The 23,580-nt window shown below is 37.0% G+C and overlaps 1 protein-coding gene and 1 long non-coding RNA gene across 2 annotated transcripts in view; one reads left to right on the top strand and one right to left on the bottom strand.

The window, feature by feature from the left end:
- Positions 1-1,135: 1,135 nt before the first annotated feature.
- Positions 1,136-5,968, bottom strand: LOC131144608 (uncharacterized). The gene is made up of 2 exons (XR_009133851.1): positions 5,831-5,968; positions 1,136-1,202 (listed from the first exon to the last, which is right to left on the bottom strand). It is a non-coding gene; the product is annotated as an uncharacterized LOC131144608 (long non-coding RNA).
- LOC131157955 (GPI ethanolamine phosphate transferase 2) overlaps positions 5,791-23,580 on the top strand; it is a 43,315-nt gene continuing 25,525 nt past the window's right edge. The window contains exons 1-8 of the mRNA XM_058112439.1: positions 5,791-6,011; positions 6,104-6,197; positions 6,361-6,405; positions 6,515-6,682; positions 6,768-6,852; positions 6,952-7,058; positions 7,779-7,859; positions 9,347-9,399. Coding sequence (XP_057968422.1) covers positions 5,887-6,011; positions 6,104-6,197; positions 6,361-6,405; positions 6,515-6,682; positions 6,768-6,852; positions 6,952-7,058; positions 7,779-7,859; positions 9,347-9,399 — 758 coding nt within the window. The 5' untranslated portion in view covers positions 5,791-5,886. The remainder of the gene's footprint in view (positions 6,012-6,103; positions 6,198-6,360; positions 6,406-6,514; positions 6,683-6,767; positions 6,853-6,951; positions 7,059-7,778; positions 7,860-9,346; positions 9,400-23,580) is intronic.

Genomic DNA, 23,580 nt, shown 5'->3' with positions numbered 1-23,580 from the left:
ATAGGGATGTTAGTTTAATTTAATATTATTGTCAAAGTTGATTAATTATCTTGAAAATGACATGTACCTTGGAATTAGATTTTATTCAATTGAGTCTTTAGAAAATGGGTATACCTTGGAGTTAAGACTTTCATTTAATTGAATCTTTGGAAATGGCATGTACCTTAAAGTTAAACTTTTATTCAATTAAGTCTTTGAAAAGAGCATATACCTTAGAGTTAGATGTCTTAATTGAGCTTTGATGTTTTGTATTTCTTAATTTCAAAATATAAGTGTACCCATTTTTTAAGTCTTATGTGCCTATAAATACCATAAAATATTGGCTCTAAAAAAAGTCTGACAGTTCTCTTCACATCATTTTTATCATATTATTCTATCATCTAAGTATAGAGACTTTGACAACTTAATAAAGGTGTTATTTTTGGAGCTTTGGATCCTTTATATTTGTGCAAAATTAGAGAGAGTTGTAAGATTTAAATCAAATTGTTGTATCTTGGATTAGACAAGTCAAAGTGAAATTCTGTTGAACTAGTTCATGGGCTACTAAGCCACAAGAAAATCGCAGAGAGATAGAATCTCTTAAAGAGAGTGAGATATCCATGACGTAACTTAATTGTGAATCTTTTTTATGTCTAATTTGTGCTAAAGTTTATATATATATAGCGATATATCCATGCCTTAACCTAATTGTGAATCTTTTTTGTCTAATTTGTGCTAAAGTTTATACATATATATATATATATATATATATTATATTCCAAATTTTTTTTAAGAATAATTAAAAAATATGGAGCCTATAGTTGAAAAGCTCAATGAAAATGTCACACCCCGAACCCGCGGATGGGTCTCAGGTGTGATTTAGTAACCTAACTTGTCTTTGTATCATTTAAAACATACATGATACTATACTGAATGAGGTTTTGACCCCGTGGAGTACATGAAACCCTATACACATTCACATACATATCCATACACATCAAATAGGTAGCGGAAATATTCTTTCTAATACATACAATGTACCATACCAGAGTCTATACATGACTAGAGTCTACGCTTCAAAATACCGTACATACCCCAGGTGTCTACAAAACCCAACAAGGACAAACTGGTTACAAAATCCGTACTCACATAAGTACTCTACGTAGCTATCCGATACCCAAGCTCCCGAACGCTATGATGCTAGTTTCGGCTACTCGAAGGACCTGAAAAATATTTATAAATTCGGGGTGAGACACTTCTCAATGAGGAAGAAAGCAGATTATATCAGTGTGTGACATACAAATATTATTTCAACATAAAACATAACACAATACAGTTCTAGAATTTTCACAATCCAGTTCCAATACATATGATACCAAACATACAGTTAGTATCGTCACACTCAAGTACCCGATACCTTGCAATAATTGAAGCCTCATAGCGATATCATTGCCAGTATGGTGTCCACTCATACGTATCGGTGACTAGCCGGAACAAACATGCGATATTTCACACCCTCAGATATAAAGTCAGACACTCTCGCCCATGATATTTAGCCGAGACATGGCATTTGCCCACGATAATTAGCCGAGATGTGGAAAAAACAATTTTGGAACTCATGTTCCTATACCCATCATCGTACGGTAATTAGCCACCCCTAGTTGTTTTACAAAACCTGGAACATTTGACATACAATAGTTTATTCCATACTTATTTGAGCATATACAAATCATATAGTTTTCAGTTTGAGACTACATTTTAATACAAATACAGGTATGATCATTTCAATACTACAGTTTTATACAACATACGATTTTACAACAGAAATATAGATGATACTTGAAACCCCCAATTTTCCCCAAAACTATAACCCAAAATTTTCGCATTTTCACTTGATAGATTTTCCTAAATAAGTAGCCAAAACATATATATGATCGTAAACTACAAGTTTACCAATCCAGATTTCAAAAATAACTAATACAAACAGAATCCCCTTACCTTTTCCCGAATACCACAAAGCCGAACTCTACGGCTCCAAAACTACGAATTGAGTTCCCTAAACCTAAACATCCAAGAACTATACTTTGCTATAATTCTTACTACTACATATATACCAAAACGGAATTGAAATCGGACCCTTACCTTGATTTTGGGTCAAAGCCCGAAAATCCTTGGAATGAATTTTTGACCTGCTATAAACGTAGAGCTTCTCCTCCTAATCCACATGATAACATCAGATCGTTGATTCCAGCAACTGACGACCTGAAATCCTAAAGAGAGAGAGAGAGAGAGAGAGAGAGGATTCGAGTTATAGAGAGAGAGAGAGAGAGAGAGAGAGAGAGAGAGAGAGAGAGAGAGAGAGAGAGAGAGAGAGAGAGAGAGAGAGAGAGAGAGAGAGAGAGGTTTTGAGGTTTCTTAGCAATGAAGTAACAAAATATCCTATTTATAGACCCTTGACCCGATCCAATTCGTCAATGAGACGGCGCCTTCATTGACCAATAATTTACATATTTCGTCAACGAATCGATTTCTTCAGCGACGAACAATATTTCGATATTTTACAACTCGTTCGGTATCTCTTCGTCGATGAGACTCTGAATTTTGGCGACGAAGAGTATGACGGCCTTCATCGACGAGAATTATGGCTTCGTTGACGAAGTCTGCTAAATTTACCTTTTTATCCTTTCTCATTTATTCAATCTACATATCTCGGATCGGGTTCTTACAGAAAATGTTGGAGATCTGAACGATTCTTTTTAGTTTAAAATAGCTCACTTCAAGAGATAGAAAGACAAGGTGCTCTTCTACCTTAGTATTCTCAAGGTTGTCTATGCCCTTACCGAAAATCATCCCAACAAAATTAATCTTGACAACATAAAATGATGAGCATAAATGTTGGTTTTATATTTTATATTGTCTTGCTGATCATTTTTATGATTATTATGATACTACTTATTCCTCCACAAAGAAAATGAAAGGCTTTGCATATTAAGTATGTTAGCAAGGTGGAAGGGACAAAGAAATATGTAGCTAACTGATTTTTATGCTATCAAATGGTGGATGGAAAATCGATTGTAGAACAAGCACAATATTTCCATATGATAGTGGCAGAAGTTACATCCGAAAGCATCAAGAATGGAGACAATCTTGTTATGGTTGTATCATTGACAAGTTACCCCCATCTTGGAGAGAATTCCAAAAAGGCATGCGTCATGAGAATTGTGAGAGCATTCCTGCAATTCATTAATGAGAATTATATAAGTTCTACTAAGAATCTTACAATAGCAAGAGAAAGGGTCCGGAGTACATTGAAGGGGATGGAATTAAAGCCCATAAAATTACTGCGCATAAGGATACCCAACCCAAAGACCTGAGATCCTATAATTGGGTTCAATAGAAATAACGAATCATATGATTGTCGTAAGACACATAATACCTAAAAATAAGGTACACTTAATATTTTGAAATTAAAAAACACAAAAAACCAAAAACTCAATAAATAGATATCTAACTTTAAAACATATGCTATTTACCAAGACTTAATTGAGTAAAAGTCTAACTTCAAGGTACATGTCCTTTCCAAAAACTCAATTAAATAAAATTCTAACTCCAAAGTACATGCCCTTTTCCAAAACATTAGCTCTAAAAAGTCTATACACATAATTCTCTTCACATCACTCTTGTCATATTATTTTATCATCCAAGTATAGAGACTTTGACAACTTAAGAAAATGTTATTTATGGGATTTTGGTCTCTTACATTTGTGTAGAATTGGAGAGAATTGTACGATTCAAATTGGGTTGCTATTTGTTGGAAATCTAAAATAAAATAATAATTACTAACTCAATACCACCTAACCTAATTAATTGTGATAGAACTGTTACAATTGGTAAAGTGAATAACCATTGACATAATGGTAAATATAGACTCATAAGAAGGAAACACAGTATTGTGAGATCATATTTAAGTAGCGACATTATTAATATGAATTATATAAGATCTACTGAGAATCTTGCAGATTTATTAACTAAGATCTTAGCAAGAGAAAGGGATTGGAGTACATCGATGGGGATGAGGTTGGAGCCTATAAAATCATGAATCACGTATAAGGATACCTAACCTAAGGACTAGAAATCCTATGTTGGGTTCAATGAAAAAAACGAATCAGATGATGATTGTAAGAAATGCACACTAATATTATGTCATCAACATAAACTGCGACTATAGCAAATCCAGAATTTATGTTCTTGATAAAAACACAAGAACAAATAAAATTATTTTCATATCCAATTTTCAACAAACATTCACTTATACGATTGTACCATATTTGTCCAGATTGCTTCAGTCCATACAAGGGTTTTTGTAATTTAACAGAGTACATTTGTCGTTGTTTTGGATTATATGCTTTTGGAATTTTAAATCTTTTAGGGATTTTCATATATATATATGTGTGTGTGTGTGTGTGTGATTATCCAATGAACCATACAAGTAAGCTATTACTACGTCTATGAGACAAATGTCAAGTCCTTCAAAAATCATTAAACTAATCAGAAATCTGAAAGTAACTGCATCCATAATAGGGGAACATGTCTCATTATAATCCTTGATCCTGAAGTACCCCATCTTAGTGCAATTGGAGTACTCTTGTATCTTGCAAATTGCACTAGACCAGACATAACTTTTGTGGTAAATTTTCTGGCAAAGTTTAGTTCTACACCAACTTAGAGACATTGAAATGTAGTAAAACATGTTCTTCATTATCTCTGCGACACATATGATATGAGTTTGTTTTACCCAAAGGGAGTAAAGTCTGTGTTAAAAGAATATGCTGATGCTGAATATCTTTTTGATCCTCATAAAATTCAATCACAAACATGTTATATTTTTTTACATGTGGTGATACTACTATTTCATGGCAATCTGTAAAGCAAACGATCATTGCTACCTCTTTAGACCATTCAGAAATATTTACAGTTCACGAAGTAAGTCATAAATGTGTATGGTTAAGAACTATAATCCAACACATTAAAGGGACAAGTGGATTATCACTGGAGAATGACAAGCCAACAATATTGTACGAGAACAATGCAGCATGTATTATACAAATCAAAGGTGGGTACGTAAAAGGTGATAGAACTAAATATTTTTCATCAAAGTTCTTTTATACTCATGAACTTCTGAAGAAAGGAAATGTTAACATTTGCAAAATTCGTTGAAGTGACAATTCAGCAGATTCATTCACAAAAGCATTGCCAACTTTAATTTTCAAAAAAACATGTACTTAACATTGGAATGTGACAATTAAAGGACATTTCTTAATTGATTGTATTTTTGAGGGAAAGTATGAATATTGTACTCTTTTTACTTTGTTAAGGTTTTATCTTAGAGGGTTTTCTTTAGCGAAAGTTTTAACAAGGCAAATTTATAGTGTATAGTCATCAAAGTGAAGTGTTGTAAAACATGTATATTATACATGTGGATGACTATCTTGAGAATAAATTATAATTTTTGGTATGACTACATAATGGTTCTTTTTTTATTTGACTTTTGGGATGCCAATATAATATTTAAACATGTTTTACAATTAAAATGGATACAAAAATGATTAATAACATGTAGTTTCTGAAGTATTAGACAGTTAAATTTCTATAATTTCAAATTTTTTACTTTAATTTTTCTATAATTCTTCCATTATTTTATTTACAATAGAAAATCAATTTTATTTCATTTTTACCGATAAAAAAAATTCCATTCCTCTATTTGAAGTAATTGGATTTCTCAAAAAAGGGCAAAAAAGAAAAAAAAAATGACAATAGCATAAGTAATGATGAAATGACAATCGGTAATTACCGTGACTCGCCGTCGCTGCTTCATGCGCCTGTGATCTCCGGCGGACACCGGCGACAATGTCTTCGTGGACGTGCACAAGACTCACTCTATGCACCGTCGCGGCAGTTCTTCTTCAGGCGATCGGCTTGTTGGTCTTCGTCCTAGGGTTCTTCCCCGCCAAACCGGCTCTCTCAGGCTTCAGGTTCGATTCTCTCATACACTCCCATCTTCCAATCCGTCTTCTTGCCATTCTTTCCCTCTTGTTTATACACATTGGTTTCTTTCATGTCTCAGCGGTCCTGATAGCTTTCGCCCGCCGACGTGCGATTCGCGCGAAGCTCCGAACGCGAGTGCTCTACCTCCTCATCAGCTCAGGTCCTTGTATCAGGTTTTCTGTCTCTCCCCTTTCTCTTTCGCCCTATATGTGCATTTATTTGCTTGAGTTTCAAGCTGTGGAAGTAAAAACAGAGGATGTGCTATCTATTCGCCATATTTCTGTCTTGCTGTACGATGGACACTGGTTTGCTATTTACTTATTACTCGCTTCGCAGGAACTATCCGGTATACCTGCTTCTTTCGACCGATTAATATTAATGGTACGCAGTCGTGCTTTTGGTATTCAAACTTTTTTTTTCCCTCCTCTTTATTCAGTGATGTTATCGAGAGATTAAGTTTCCTTTGTTCATTAAAATCGCGCTAGTTCAGGTCGTTGATGGTCTTCCAGCAGAATTCTTGTTGGGAAGGGGCGATCAGCCTCCACCCAAGGCTTTGATGGACGCTATGCCATATACTCAATCTTTGCTAGCGAATGGAATGGCAATTGGGTACCATGCTAGAGCTGCTCCTCCAACTGTTACAATGCCTCGTTTGAAGGTGACAGGGATTGTTATATTGCTGATATGCAAAGCGTCCAGAGAGAACTATGGTTGTTTCCTTACTGTGTTGCTTCTGTTGGTAGGCTATGGTTTCTGGGGCAATTGGTGGTTTCTTGGATGTGGCATTCAATTTTAACACACAAGCTCTTTTGGATGACAACCTTTTAGGTATGTTGGAACTATCCTGTTATAAACGTATGATGTAAAAATGGTGGTTGAGAATCTGATTACAAATGTTAGCTACTCATTCGATTGGTTATGATCCAGGTCAATTTTTTAGTATTGGTTGGAAAATGGTGATGCTTGGTGATGAAACGTGGCTTAAGTTGTTTCCTGGGTTATTTACGAGGCATGATGGAGTCAGCAGCTTTTTTGTAAGTCCCTCACCCCAGTGGCATGTGAATGCTTTACAATTCTAGTATGTGGCTTCTGTAGAAGTCAGTAGCCGTTTTTTTAAGTCCCTCACTTTAGTGGCATTTGAATGCATTATAATTCTTGTATATGGCTTCTGTAGACTAACTAATGCAGCTTTTGAACTTCAATATTGAGTTTGTCTGCTGTATCTACAGCAGAAAATTTCAGTTTACATGTTCGAACACTAATTATGTCCAGGTTACACAACACTCCTCTTTTAATATAGGCATCCACGACTGCATTGGGAGTGAGGGCTGTGTTCCTCTTGTTCTTTCTTTTGTTCTTGGGTGGCATCCCCTTGGTGCCTTCTTTTAATCATATTTCTCTTTTCTGATAAAAAAAATACTGAGTTTCCACTGGGATGATGCAGACTTGGTCATGGTAATCACTTTTAAATTGTACTTTTATTTATGTTCATTAATTTTAACCTAGTAGAGGAGAGCCTCTCAGACCGGACTCCATTATTCCCCTGCCTGGCAGCAATGTTGCTGTTCCTTGTCTGAACTTTTTCAAGTGTTTCAAGAATTGGATCTTCTTTCTTATTTTATTTGATAACATGTTCTGGCAGATATTAGTTAAATTGTAGCAGCTTCTGAAGTTAGCAACTTTAAATTCATTATATTTATTTATTTTGGATAATGCAATTCATAGCATTTGTTTATAATTAATTTTTTCTTTAGGTTAAAGATACTGTGCAAGTGGATCACAATGTTTCTCGACATCTGGGGAATGAGCTTAATAAGGATGACTGGAAGATCCTGGTAACTTGTTAAAGTTGTTAGCCTTGTTAGTTGCCCGTGAATTTCTTCTCATGCACACACACAAACTGAAAGTATTGCAGTTCTTTTTTTTTTTTTTTTTGTAGATACAGCTTTTATATTAGCACTGAATAGTTTTTAACTTTGTATTTTAAAATTTAATATGAGCTATTGTTCCTCTATCCTTTAAGCCATAGTTCTAGTTGGTGTCCATCAGCTATTTTACTTCTTTGTCTAATTTAGTCCTTATTTTTTGTGCTGATTTGTGTCTGTAGGAGTTCTTTGGCTAGTCTTGTATCCATATAAAGATGTCTGATGAACTTCTTGAATTATTTATTTAATTTCAGAGTTGGAGCATATTCAGATCCTTCAAAAAGGAATTGAATTTTTCATGACATTGTATGGAATGTGATTATTGTGGATTTGATAATTGTTGAATATACAATAAACATATTACATGACAATATGATACAGCACTAGCTGAACACAAGGAGTTAAATTAGGTTGGGAATTGCTAAAGGGCATAAAAGCAATGAGGTTTGAATTTTGAACTACAAGATTTGAAAGTGAGTCATTGTTGGAACCTTGTCTTCAATTTTGAATGGTTTTGTGGTAAATGAAGATAAATCAAACAAGTGTCATTGAAAATAAGAGTATTCTTCTTGAAGGTTGTGATGGGTGTTTTTGAAAATGAGTTGACTGCAGTCAATGCCAACTAATGCTTGAAGATCCACTCATCCACCATTATGATGGACTAATAGAGACCCATGCATTGCAAGGGATCTTTGTCTATTAATATATTAAGCACCGTACAATTTATATATGTTAGCATATTACTATAAAATATATAATTTAAAATGTTACAAAAATAAATCGTAAATGTATATAATTTGTTTTTACTATTTTTTATTCGACTTGCTCATTCAATTTGATTAATCAAATATCTAAATAATTGAATAAAAGGAAAATGTTAGCCTTCCAGAAAACTTCACAAACATTCTATCATGAGTCCAACCTGATGCTCTTTTGGGTCCCATGCAATTAGTCTATATATCTACCCATGAATGTGTTTTTTTCAAAAGACTAATAAATACATATCTTAAATTGTGTGAGTCATTATATGGATGTGCATCATTCTAACTGCTTCATGAGCCATTGTGCATCATTCGTGCTAGTTTTATCAATGTCTCTGTGGCACACCTCCATGCATAACCTGAATCTTTCCCATCCATCATACTTTATAGTGTATAAATTAATGACTTTAGACATTGGTAGTGTTACCTATAATATATGTGTGTGTGCGTATGTGCATGTTTGTGTGTATAAATTGTGTGTTTTAATATCACATTGCAGCATCCATAAAGCATTGAGGTTAATATTTGTGTTTTATGAGGCATATGAGTTCAGTTTTTGAATTGTCATTCAGTTTCTTCTTTTACCATACTTGATTCTTGGTTTGAGCTTGATTTTAATTGGATCTGTCTTTTCAGATTCTTCATTATCTAGGCTTGGACCATGTTGGACATGTTGGGGGGCGCAAAAGGTAATTTCTTCATCTGGAGCACTACCTTGATGGGTATATGTATAACGTTTTAAATTTTAATATGGACCCAAATTTTGAGGCCTTGAGCCATACAAAAATGTGGAATTTTGCTTTTGATTTTGATTTTAAAAAATGGTGGAATTTAACAGTACATCAATTAAGCATGATTACATGTTCAAGGACAACTAATTTAGGCATAAAAGGTATAATAAAAGGTTGTACTTAGTGTATACGCTTAGTATTACATAAAATTCCAAAAATGCTTGATGCTGTCTTTCCTATCTTTGCCCAATGATATATTGATCAAATATTAAAATGTTAAAGCATAACATAATAAAATCCGTTCACAATGATCTATCACAGTTTATCAAAATAAGCTTTATAAATGCCAATTTATAAATTTAAACTTGCATATTCATTTATGACTATGATGCAATTTTGTTGATGGGATAAAAAATGCCAAAGTATTTTAGTTACCTTACTAGTTTTATAAATACTAAGTCCATGCCTTTGTGTCATGAGCTAAGCTTGTTCAGGGCATTATGCTTGCCTGTGACTGCTTGTCTCGTATGCTTGAGATGGGTTTCCATCATGTAAATACTAATGTAGGGTTATTTTCTGCTAGTAGTGTCTTTGTATGCCAAATAAGGCAGTATGACTCCTTGGTCACTTTGATGTTTCCTAGTACTAGAGTGAGAATGACCTAGAAAGCTCTTTAGGGAAGGGTGAGTGTTCATCAGTTATTGTAAAACTCACTAGCTTTTGTCAACGTGTTTGGCCTACTTGCCTCCCTCACTAAACACACATTGTCAACGGAAATGTTGTTAATGAATTACGTTTGCTTCAATGTTTTTTGCTTACTTGCCACGACTTTCATGAATTGGTTACTGTTTCCGCTGCTATTTGAATGAATGTTAATGAAAGTGTTTCGTAGATGAATGTTGGTAAACGATAGGCTGGCTAGTTAAGCAGAAGTGCTTTAGCTAGCGCCGTACGGACCTTCACAAAGGCGTGAAAGTAGTCGGACCGTGACACTTGGTATTAGAGCTAAGGCTCAGTTGCTACGAAAATTTAGTTACCTTCGTTGTGGGATTTGGATAACTTTGGTAAGTGACCAGTCACCAAATAATGCTGAGAGGATCAGTGTGCTGGAAGCACAGGTTGAGGCAACAACCAACACTGTAGCCGCGAAGGTGGCTCAGCTGAGAGAACTTGTTGATGAAGTGATGAGATCACAAAAGCATCAAGCAAGTTTGCTGGGTGAGATGTCAGAGGACTTTCGCCATACAGTGGAAACTTTGTAGTCTCGGATGGTGGATCTAGATGCAAAGTTGAATCTGATGGTTCTTGCTATGGGGAACTCCAACACTTCGGGAGTTAGCAAGACCAAGGTACCAGAACCGTGGACATATGGGGGTGCTCGAGATGCCAATTAGTTAGATAACTTCTTGTTTGATGTGGAGCTTACTATGGGGAACTCCAACACTTTGGGAGTTTGCAAGACTAAGGTACCAAAACCTAGGACGTATGGGGGTGCCCGAGATACCAAGGTGTTAGAGAACTTCTTGTTTGATTTGGAGCAATACTTTCGCGCTGTGAGGATGACCTCTAAACAGGCAAAGGTGGATACTTCGACCATGTGCTTGGTTGGTGATGCCAAATTGTGGTGGCGTACCAAGTACAAAGATATTGAAAATGGAAGATGTGTAATTGATAATTGGGCAGACTTGAAGACAGAGCTCAAGGTCCAATTCTTTCTTGAGAATGTTGAGTTTAATATAAGGAGAAAACTGAGAGATTTCAAGCATACGGGGTCGATCAGGGAATATGTGAAACAATTTTTTGCTTTGATGTTGGGTATTCGGGATATGTCGGAGAAGGACAAGTTGTTCTATTTTCTAAAGGGGATGAAACCATGGGTAAGAACTGAACTTCATGGGCAAAGAGTTCAAGACTTGTCTACTACACAAGCTGTTGCGGAACGCTTGACTGATTACGCTAGTGATGATATCGCTTCGTCCAAACGGTTTGGCAGAGAGGGAAACAGTGGAAAGTCTTTCAAGAAAGGCAAACCCAAGAGTGGGGCATAGTAGTTAAAAGTGCGCTTGAGGCGCGCCTAGGCGCAAGGCGTAGTGAAGCGAAGAGGCTTGCGCCTCAAACCAGGTGAGGCGAGGCAACCTGCAAGAGGCAACGCTAGGCGAGACGAGGCGCACTAGGGCGACAGGCGCAGTGAGTCGCGCCTTGTGAATTTTTAGTCATTTAAAGTAGAGAAATAGCCACAGCCAGACCCGTAGCCCTCCTTCGACTCGAACGAACATATCCCTCGCCCCTCTCAGCCCTTCGAAGCCCTTCGTGAGTTCGTCTTGCACATTCGAACCAGCAGGAGCCTTCGCGATCCTTCGAACCAGCAACATGAGCTCGTCTGCGAGCCTTCGAACCAGCCGGGAGCCTTCGCTACTTCGTCTTCGAGCTTCGAACCAGGATCGTGAGTTCGTCTTTGACATTTTGAAGAAGCACGACCCTTCGCGACTTCGTTTCCAGCCAGCAGGAGCCCTCGCGAGTTCTTCTTCTTCTTCTTCTTCTTCCCGCTCCCTGCTTGTTGCGTGCTACGAGCTGCTGACTGCTGCCTGCTGCCTTCTGCTTCTCTTCTTCTTCTTCTTCTTCCTGTTGCCTGCTTGTTGCGTGCTGCGTGTTGCTGACTGCTGCTTGCTACTTCTCTTTTTCTTTTCTTTATATGTAAGCTTATAAATTAAATATTTTCTTTAATTAATTTAAGCTTATAAATTATAACTAATACATAATATTTATTTTTTTTACTGAAATTTACCTATTGTTTTTAAATTTGTAATATTTAGTTTAATTAATGTAAGTTTATAAATTATAACAAATAACAAACAAACAAACAAACAAAATCAAGCCTTAGTCCCACTAAGTGGGGTCGGCTATATGAATCCTTTTCCGCCAATTTATGCGATCATGGACCATTTCTTTTGATAGATTCAAAGACATTAAATCCTTACTCACTATCTCCTCCCAAGTTATTTTAGGTCTACCCCTACCCCTTCTGCTGCCCCCACAGTAACTAAGTCACTCTTCCAATACATAATATTTATTCTTTTTATTGAAATTTGGCTACTCTTTTTCTTCTTCTTCTTTATATGTAATTACTAATTAAATATTTAGTTTAATTAATGCAAGTTTATAAGTTATAACTAATACATAATATTTATTCTTTTTATTGAAATTTAGCTACTATTTTTTAATTTGTAATATTTAGTTTAATTAATGTGAGTTTATAAATTATAACTAATACATAATATTTATTTATTTTATTGAAATATAGCTACTATTTTTTGATTTGTACTCTTTTCTTTTGATGTTGAACTATGTTGAATTGTTGATGCTTTTGAGCTAAATTTTCAATTTTGTAATTGAGTTTTTTGGCATTTTAAATTCTAATATTGCTAGATATTCATATGTTCATATATCAATTACCCCAAATAGACATTTTACCCCATTTTAATAATTGTGCGCCTCACCTTCATGAGGCGCGCGCCTTCGCCTCGCGCCTCGCCTTCAAAGACCCTTTGCACCTCGGCTCGCCTCGCGCCTCTAACTACTATGAAGTGGGGGAGCTGACTCTAAATCATCAACCTCAAAGGAAGTTTCGTCGTCTCAAGGGTTCAATACACCTAGTGGAAAGGGGAAGAATAAAATTTCGTACTACTTGTGTGGAGGACCTCCCAGAGTGAGTGAGTGTCAACACAAGGGATTACTCAATGCCTTACAAGCTTCCACTTCGGGACAAGTGGTGGAAAGCGAGGAGGAAGAGGATAATGCTCCAAGGGTGGGTTTAGTGCGGCTAGTGACTGCATTGGAAAAGCAGGTAAAAGCACCGAATGTTACACGAGCAAAAGGGTTAATGTTTGTGGACTTAAGGATAAATGTGAAGAGTACCTGCGCTATGGTGGATACGGGGGCTACGTATAATTTTGTTTCACAGTTGGAAGCATGGAGACTCAACTTGTCCTTAGAGAAGAATACAGGATGCATGAAAGCAGTTAACTCTGTAGCCTAGTTTACTCTGGGAGTAGCCAAGCAAGTGACTGTGAAGTTTGGATAGTGGGAAGGTCATGCGAATTTCACAGTGGTGTCATTGGATGACTTTCCAGTCATTCTAGGAATGGAGTTCCTAAGGGCGACGAGGGCAGTGCTGATGCCTTCGGCTGGTTCCCTATGTCTGATGGGAGATCACTTGTGCATGATGCAAGTCGTTGCGATGAAAGGAGACGACGGGAAGGCCCTTTTAGCTATACAACTCAATAAGGGATTGGGGCAGGGTGAGCAGACACGTCTAGCCACGGTGGTCGTAGACAAAGAAGTAGGCCAAGAGCTAGTGCCTACGACCATCCAAGCTGTGTTGGATGAGTACAAGGAGGTGAAGCCGGATAAGCTGCCTCACAATTTGCCTACACGAAGGACTGTGGAGCATGAGATCGAGTTGTTATCAGGAGTGAAACCACTTACTAAAGGGCCATGTCGGATGGCGCCTCTAGAGATAGTAGAGTTGAGGAAACAACTTGATGAAGTGGAAGCGGGATGTGTTCGCCCTTCCAAAGCACCGTTGGGAGCAGCGATGTTGTTTCAGAGGAAACATGAAGAGCATCTACAGAAGGTGTTCGACAGGCTGAGGGGAAACGATCTATATGTGAAGAAAGGGAAGTTCTTTTTCGCTTAGTGGAGCAACAAATTCCTTGGTAATGTGGTTGAACAAGGTCGCATCCGGAGGGGTATGGAGAAGGTAAGGATGATTCAAGAATAGAAGATCCCTACGACAGTGAATGAGTTGCGTTTCTTTCTTGGCCTTACTAGATATTGCAGGAAGTTTGTTGAGGGGTATTCGCAGAGAATGACTCCAATGACAGGACTACTGGGGAGGTATTGTTGGCCGCACACGCGGGATGATGTGGTTGATTATACTAGAACTTGTCTCACTTGCCAACAAGACAAGGGGGAGCGGAAGAAGTATGGTACTTTCATGGCCGCACCAAAGTACTATTTGGCAAAGGAGATGACACAATTGTTCTTTGTGACTGTTGTGAAACATTAGTGTGTTCCCCAAGTTACTGTTTGTGACCGAGACTTAATGTTCATTGACAACTTCTTGACAGAATTTTTCAGGATATTCAGGTCACATCTTGACATCTTTTCGAGTTATCACCGACAGACAGACGGACAGATGAAGAGATTTAGAGAGCTACTAGAAGAGTACTTGCGCCATTTTGTCAACGACAACTAGGATAATGGCGTGCAACTACTTGATGTGGCTCCGTTCTGTGGCAATGCCCAAAGGGGCTCAACAACCAACAAGAGCCCTTTTGAGCTTGTTATCGGCCAGTAGCTGTTGTTACCTCACACAACGGGTAAGCCGTACAGACAAAAGAGTCCCAGGGCGTACATCTTCACCAATGGAGATAAAATGTAGAGTTTGCCCAAGCCTATCTAGAGAAAACTTCTAAGCAGATGAAGAAGTTGGCAGATCAAGGGAGAAGACCGCAGTTTCATGTCAGCTGCCTCAAGCCGTTCAACGCCAACACTGACGATCTGAGCAGAAGTCAATCCAACAAAGCAGAGTTGAAGATAGTGCAACCTGACAAACGTGAAGTTGAAGAGATCCTTGCAGAGAGAAAGTTTATATCCTCAAGAAGTGGCAGAAGTTCCTGGTGAAGTAGAAATGCCTTGATGACAAGAAATCAGCTGGATTTCTGCGGAAGATATGAAATCGTTCATGGACAAAGTTGAAGTGTACCTAGCACTGAAGTCTACGAGGACGTCGATTGCATAAGTGGGAGAGAATGTCACGAGTTAAGCTTGTTCAGGGTATTATGATTGCTTGTGACCACTTGTCTCGTGTGCTTTGGATGAGTTTCCATCATGTAAATACTAGTGTATTGTTATTTTCTGCTAGTAGTGTCTTTATATGCCAAATAAGGCAGTATGACTCCTTAGTCACTTTGATGTTTCCTAGTGCTAGAGTGAAAATGACCTAGAAAGCTCTTTAGGGGAGGGTGAGTGTTCATCAATCATTGTAAAACTCACTAGCTTTTGTCAACGTATTTAGCCTACTTGCCTCCCTTGCTAAACACACATTGTCAACGGAGGTGTTGTTAATGAATTACATTTGCTTCAATATTTGTTGCTTACTTGCCACGACTTTCATGAATTGATTACTATTTTTGCTGCTATTTGAATGAATGTTAATGAAAGTGTTTCATGGATGAATGTTGGTAAACGATAGGCTGGCTGGTTAAGCAGGTATGCTTTGGCTAGTGCCGCATGGACCTTCACAATGGTGTGAAAGTAGTCGGACCGCGACACTTTGATATGCACAAGTTTGGTTGAACTAATGTGGATAAGAAACTTTATTTTTTATGAATAGAAAATGTGAAAATGAAGAGAGTGAAGCAGATAATTCCAATGTAGGCTATGTAGCTTCATTGTGCTTATTGATAGTGTTTCAATTTCTAATATATATGTGTGTATAATGTATATGCATATGCATGTGCATGTGTGATTAGAAAATGAAATTGGTATGTAATAACTCATTTATATTGTAATAATGCTTAACTAGACTAGGTTTTTAAAACAAAAAAAAAAAAAATTTGAAAAATCTAACAACATCCCATGTTAGATATATTAATTGATAAAAACAAAGGATATGATGTACAGTTAATACTTAATACATTCTTAAATTTCTTTAACAAGAAGGAAAAAGTAGAAAGGACGGGGGAAAACACCATATTGCATGTTTTCAAAGCATAACTTTCCTTAAAATGACATCTATTGCCGCAATTAGTTCTAGGGTGTCACAGAAAAATCTTTTTAGCATAACCACATCTAGCGGCAATCAATGCTACCTAGAAAAGGATGCGTAGCGAACAGAGGCTAAATGGTTCCCTTCATTGATTAAATAATAAATAATGTAAATTACCAAAATGAAAATTATTGGTTTGGAGAATGAAAATAAATTTCAAAAAATATTATGCAGAATGTTAAATAGAATGTGAAATTATAAATCATTGTGTGAGGTGCAAAAAGAATCAAAACAATTTCAAAAAACTTAAATTTTGATGTTGGGCCTTTAAAAATTTGAGACTACACTGCATTTTGGATAATTGTTAAAATTCTCCGTTTTTTGTTAGAATGCTTAAAATTTCATCTTAATCAAGTGATTTTAAAACTAAATTCTTGAAATTTATTTTAATTTCATTAAAAAAATAATTGAATCATGAAAATTTCCCTCTACATTTTGCAGAAAATTGTAGTGGTGAGTTTGAATGTTGAAGAGTTTTGAAACTTGACATTTATTTTTTGATAGCAAAAGAAATTTATTAAGGACAAGAGCAAAGAGATACAACTGGAAAGAGGATGAGAAGTCCTCAAAAGAAACCCAAAAGCAAGGAAAAAAAAAACCCAATCCAAACTAATTCAAAAAACCCTTCTCAATCCCTTCCCATTACAATTTATTGAATGTTTCAGATTAGCTGATTCTTATTGGCCATTTTCATCTTACTTGTACTGCTATCCACTCTGTCTTTATTCCGTCCAGGTTCAGATTGCCAGAGTACCATATTATCCATTAGTTATTGGGCATCCATATACTTTTCACTAACCTTGTCCAGGAGTAGGCAGAAGACCAGTAATTTTAGAATGATTCATAATTAATTCAAGATTTTGGAAATTACAATGGCAATTATCACTCTCGCACCCACCTTTGCTTAACTATTGTTTGATCTCGCTCTCCTAGTTTGCTTCATTCCTCTTGATGGATATGATGATGAAAAGGTATGGAAGTGAACATCCACAAATTTGCTTCATTCTCATGTAGGTTGCTAGATGGCATGTGAGTGCTCGTGTTGTATTTCGACAAAGGACAAGAGCACTCATTATAGATGGTCAGGTACAAGTTTGGGTTGTGACTGAAGCAAAATCAGTAGGGCAATTTTACAGAGTTGGGTTTGTGGTCAAATAGCAAGGTTGTGTGATTTTCATTCCTGGAGGTTTGGAGGGGAGAATTAGTGAAGGTTTTCGCAAGGGCTGCAGCTGTGGGTTTGGAGAAGTCTAGTAAATTAGTTCTGAGACAGCAAAGGGCGAGTGGTAATGTCGGAACTGTGGAGGGTTCCCAAATGGCAAGCACTGGAGTGGTGGAGTTGGTGGTCTAGAGGAATCTAGGGTTTGCAAGGGGATGGGGAGGGATGATCGTGAATGCACCAGAGTATGAAGTGGGCTTTGAATGGGCTGGGTCAGGTGTCTTTAACATCTGAACCCATGCAGTCCAATTACTCAGAAGCAATCTAGAGTCTTTTGAAGGAAATTTGGCCAATTTCAACTTGTTGGGCTCTTAAGGGAGGTTTTAAGGGTCTTTGAGATCTCTGTTACTAGTTACTTTAGTTATTTAGTATTACTGTTGTGTGTGTGTTATTGCTGTGTTAGTAAGCGTGAGTTAGTGTGTGAGTTAGTAAGGGTAAGATGGTGATCGTTATGTATGTGGAATACATTATAAATAGAGGGGAGAGACCTATCATTATGATTAGATCTTCCAATGTACTCAATAACATGGTAACATAGCATGGCTCTGAAACTTAGACCCTAATTGCAACAAGTCAAACTAAAGCCTAAAACCCCAAATTCCGCATGTGTCGTCTACCATTGAAGTAGAATTGCCAAGACCACTTTAGGCCTGAAAACCAGCCAGCAGTTGCCAGAAGCTAGAGCAGTTGCTGGAAATTCCCTAGATGGCACTGCTAGCTTAGGAACACAAAAGCCCTTTTAGATTTTGCAAAACCAAAACCATATCCACCAACTGACATTGTTTGATGCCTACCATTGAAAACCCATGGCCAGAGCTACACCCACGTGTCGGCCCATGAAACTTCATACATGCATTTTTTTGCCTGAGTTGATCTGCACTGTTCGAATCCCTGTATAAACCATGTTATTGAATTTCTGGTGATGGCTTTTTGTCCAAAAATCTTAGCTTTTTAGTTGCTTGTAAGGCAATCGGGGAATGATTGTATGGTACTACTGAGGCTATTTGTTTTGTGTTTCTGATTCTGTGTTAGGATGGAGTCCACAAATCCTAGAAGTATGTTTCCCTCATGAGTCATTTTTTTGGCCATTGGTGAATAGCATATCATTTGTATTCAATGTTCATTAGGCATCTGAACAAGCATCTCATCACATTGCATCTTTTGTTTAGAAAGGCAATCCTACAGCCTGCATGTGTATTTTTCCTGCTAGTCCTTAGGTTATTGATTCTACCACCACTGACCATATGACACGTGCAACCAACTTCTTTTCTGCCCTCAAATTACTATTGCTGATGGATCCACTCTTATAGTTAAGGGGAGAGGAACAGTAAATCCTGCTCCTTCAATCTGTCTTTCTTTTATTTTGTTTGTTCCTAAACCCAAGAGTACGAATTTGCGAAATTGTTCTACAATTGTTTTTTTTTTTTCGATTTTTTTGTTATTCAGGATCTGAAGGCAAGGAAGACAATTGGAACATGACTTAAGGTTGGTAGATTGTACTACTTTGAGTCACTCTCTCCTCCAAATACATGCAGTGCTGCTACACCACTTCAAATTCATTGTTGCCTTGGTCATCCTTCATTAGACAATTTAAAACAGCTACTTCCTACTTTGTCGCCTTTGCTTCTTGAGTCAATAAGCAAGCAGTCAGGCCTTTCATGTAGTCCATCTAGATGCTTGGGGTTCTAGTCACGTCACGTCAAAGTTGGGGTTCCAATACTTTATTACATGTTTCAATGACCACTCTAGGATGACTTGATTGTATTTAATGGAGGATCGTTTTGAGTCGTTTAATATCTTTTGTGGCTTCTGCTCTCAAATAAGGACTCGGTACTTTGTATTGATAATGCTAAGGAGTACTGTAGTACCCAATTCACATGATTAACTCTAGTATGATCCATCATTCATCTTGTGCCCACACTCCACAACAAAATGGAGTTGTAGTGCAAAACATAGACATATTCTCGAAGTTACTCGTACAATATTGTATCAAGTGGATTTCTCCGAGGTTTTCTGGAGTGATGTTGTGCTCACTGCTTGCATTTATTTTTATTTTTTTAAATAACAAAAGAAGATGATTTCCTGAAGGAAGAATGTACGAAATAGGAGAATAAACAATCCTCTTATTCTGGACAAACAAAAGAGAAGTATAAAAAAAGAGAGGAAAAACATCAATCAAGCCACCAAAGATAACCAGATGGATAGAAGAAAAGTAGAAAAAATAGAGGAAGAACATTGATCAAGCTACCAAAGGTAACCAATCTCATTGAATGTTAGAGAAGCTCACTACATTGAAGCACCCCAAACTAACCTGCCACAATGAGGCTAAATAATAAATCTTTATCTTACTGGGATTTTCATTTTTGAAGAAACAATAATTATCCTCTTTGTTAGTCTTGTTGAATAATTGTCAGGTCTCGTCGGAAGCTGATAGTCGATCTTGGCTTTTGGATTCCTTAGGGCTTTATTCTTGCAATTTTTTTTGTGAGTTCTTGAATAGTAATGAATTTTCCTTCTCGCTCTACAAAACTATTTGGAAGACCAAAGTCCCTCCTAAAAACATAGCTTTTCTATGGTTGGTTGTGCTTAATAGGATGGGTTAAAGACAAGCATGGTTACTGAACTTGTCACTTAAATCCAATTGTGTCACCATACTTTAATTCTTGCAAATTTAGTCATTCAAGTTTTGAAATTGGTTCAATGTCATCTGAAATCCAACGTCTGTTAAGAAGATTGGATGGAATGCTGTGTTGGCATCCCAGTCAGCAACCCACTTAATTTGGTAGCATAGTTAAAAAAAAAATGGAAAAAAAATAAATAAATGAGAGAAACCCAACATAATGGAGAAGACTCTAATCTTGTCAAGCTTTTGGGAGGAGGTGGTGTTGAAGGAGCAGTTTCTGGCGACAAATCTCCGGTGGGTGGTGGTGATGGATCTACTGGTTTTGTTGGAGGATGAGATGGGGTGGAGAAAGAAGACGGAGGGGTGGCGGTAGGGGTCAGAATGGGGTTTCATGGGTTTTGAAGGTGTAGGTGCTCTTGATGCTGCTGAGGAGAGGAGGGAGCCTTTCACTGATAAATTTAAGTCTTGTGAGTGAATGACTGAATAGACTAGTGAAAGCATCCCACATGTTCATGACTTGTCAATAGGCATTCAATAGCTGGTTTACATTTTTTTATTTTTTTCAATTTTATAAAGTAAAATTTTTTATTTCCATTTGAAATAGCAAACATGCAAGCTACACTGAGTTGCTGCAAAACTATATTCATGAACAAATGATTGCAGTTGCATCCCATGAGCATTTTGCCAAGTAGAAGGCACAAATGTAATGTGGAGAACGAGTAACTTTAATTTTTTTCACATAAAGTAAATTTTGAGTGTTTGCATGCCTGACAAATAGAAAGTTGATTTCAGTATAAAAGATTTAAGCAATGCTTTTTGTGTCCATAAGCTTCATGCTTCAATAATCACAACACTAGGAGAAGATAGCTGATGGCTCCATTTTCATAATTTTAGTTTTTTTATATTTCTTTTTTTATTTGATCAAAAACTTGGAACATGGAAATAGAAATAAAAACAGAAATAGAAATAAGAAGAAAGAAGAACCCTCCCATTTCATTCTTGATGGAGTACAGCAAATCAGAGTGGCAAACCCCACAGAAAAGGATCTTTACAGCGACATCCTCATCACTATTTTCCTTGCCAAAAAACACAAACAACAACAACAAAAACAACAAAATTAGGAAATCAAAATTGCAGGAAACTAAATTGGATGTAAGTGACAAGTTTAGTGACCGTGCTTGTCTTGAACCCTAATAGGATCAACACTAATGACTTGCTGCAGATTAGGGGGCCTTTAAAGGCTCCCTCTCCAGATATGTGTGTGCTTTGTTTTAACTGCTCAGAATTTGCTCCACATCTTTTCTTGCATTGTGATTGTGACTTGTCTGTAACCTTAATAGGATCAACACTAATAACTTGTTGCAGATTAGGAGGCTTTTAAAGGCTCTCTGCCCAAATATGCATGTGCTTTGTTTTAACTGCTCAAAATTTGCTCTGCATCTTTTCTTGCATTGTGATTTTGCCAGGATGGTTTGGAGCAAGCTATTCAATTATTTTGGAGAAAAATTGGGTTTGTCTAGCGACAGTGGAGGAGTTTTTGGCATTTTGTTTGTCAGTTTTGGTAGGATAAAAGGAAGGACTAGCATTATGGAAATGTGCTTTATTCGTAGTATTTTGGGCTTTATGGAGGGAACATAATGTGCTTATATTCTTAGGAAATAAGTTATTTTTTTTTGTTGGTGTGGGAGAAAATTCCTTATTTGGCTTCTCTTTGTTCCGTGGGTTATGGAAACTTCAAAAGGATGTGCTTTTTGGATATTTAGCGCAATTGGCATTCTTTGTTGACTTATTAGGGCATGCTGATTTTCTTGTATTGTTTTTTGTGCTTTTTGGTTTCTCCTTTTTGCTTTCTGTGGGGTATCTAGAGTTTGTTAAAAAGATGTCTTTTCTCATGATTTTACATTCTTAATCTATCAATGAATTTATTTGCTAGAAACATAATAATAATAATAATAATAATAATAATAATAATAATAATAATAATAATGATGATGATGATGATGATGAATCTTATCCCAAAGTAAGGAAATATTTGCTTCTTCCAAAAAAAAAAAAAATTGCGGATTATGCTTCAAACAAAAATTCTGCAACACTACGAAAAATGCACGTCTTTGTAATGCTCTTGCAAAAGCCACAAGGAGAGAAACCTAAGAAAGTCTTCACTGAGGTTGGGGCAAACCCAACTTTCTCCTAGTAAACGAAAAGCTTGTTCCATGTTTTCTTAGAAAAATGGCATTGCAAAAACAAATGAGAAGCTGATTCTGAATTGTGAAGGCATAAAAAACACGCATCTGGAGAAAGAGTGGTTGAAGGTTGCAAGCTGTGCTCACTGCTCTGATGAATAAAATGCCATCCTCTATCCTTGATGGCACTGTATTCAGCTATCTTTCCAAAGCTCCTTTGTTCCTTCACTTACTTGTATATTTGGTTGTGTCCTTTATCAATCAATAATCGAGGAAATGGAAAAGTTGGATCTTGGTGCTATCAAATATATTTCTCTAGGTTGCTATTGTACTTTGAAAGAATATCGATGTTATAGCCCTGTTTTACGTCAATTATTTGTTGTTACTTTGTTGAGTCTACACCATATTGTTCTAATTCCTTAACTCCTACTTACCTTGATTTGCCCCTTTCCTTCTCGTGCATCTTCATCTAGTTTGAGTCCTTCTGGTCACTTGTACAGTAGGTTTACACACAATGGCGACTCAAGGGAGGAAAGCTTCCTCTAGCTTCTATTTCTACGCCTCTAATTCCCTCTCTTGATGTGCATTACTCGTGATGTTGATCTTTCTCTTGTTGTTTAAAAAGGTAAGCGCACTTATACTTAGCATCCAATTCTAATTTTGGTCTCTATGATTTTTGTCACCCTCAGATTATTGTTGGTTAGTACTTTGTTTTTTGATTGCTCTTCCAGAATATGTCTTGAAGCCCTATTCCATTTTGGGTGGACTACAATGGTTGAAGAGATGCGTGCATTACATGATAATGATACTTGGGAACTAATACCTTTTCTTCTTGATAAATATATGGTTGTCAATCTAGATGGTTCTATGGCTCATTTCAAGGCCCGCCATGTTGCTAACAGATACACTTAGGTGTACATTTGTTTGAATTATTTCGACACATTCTCCCTGGTTGCCAAACTCGCCTTAGTTTGTTCATCTCCTTAGTCACCATGTGTCGTTGGCCTCTACATCAGTTAGATGTGAATAATGCATTGCTATATGGCGATATGGAGCAACCACATGGGTTTGTAGCTTGGGGAGGTGTTTGGGGGGGTGGGGGGGGGGGAGTCAGGGGGTCGCAATCAGTGTATCAACTCGTGGAATCCTTGTGTGGTATGAAGTAGTCTCCAAGATATAGTGCTGTAGTCTTGCATTTGGTGTTGTCATGTGTAGTATATCACTCAGTATTTTATCATCATGCTACCTCTGGTAGGATTCTGATTATTGTGTATGTGGATGATAT

This window comes from Malania oleifera, chromosome 1 (assembly GCF_029873635.1).
Source record: "Malania oleifera isolate guangnan ecotype guangnan chromosome 1, ASM2987363v1, whole genome shotgun sequence".
Taxonomy (NCBI): Eukaryota; Viridiplantae; Streptophyta; class Magnoliopsida; order Santalales; family Ximeniaceae; genus Malania; species Malania oleifera.
This window is presented reverse-complemented; position numbering and strand designations above follow the sequence as displayed.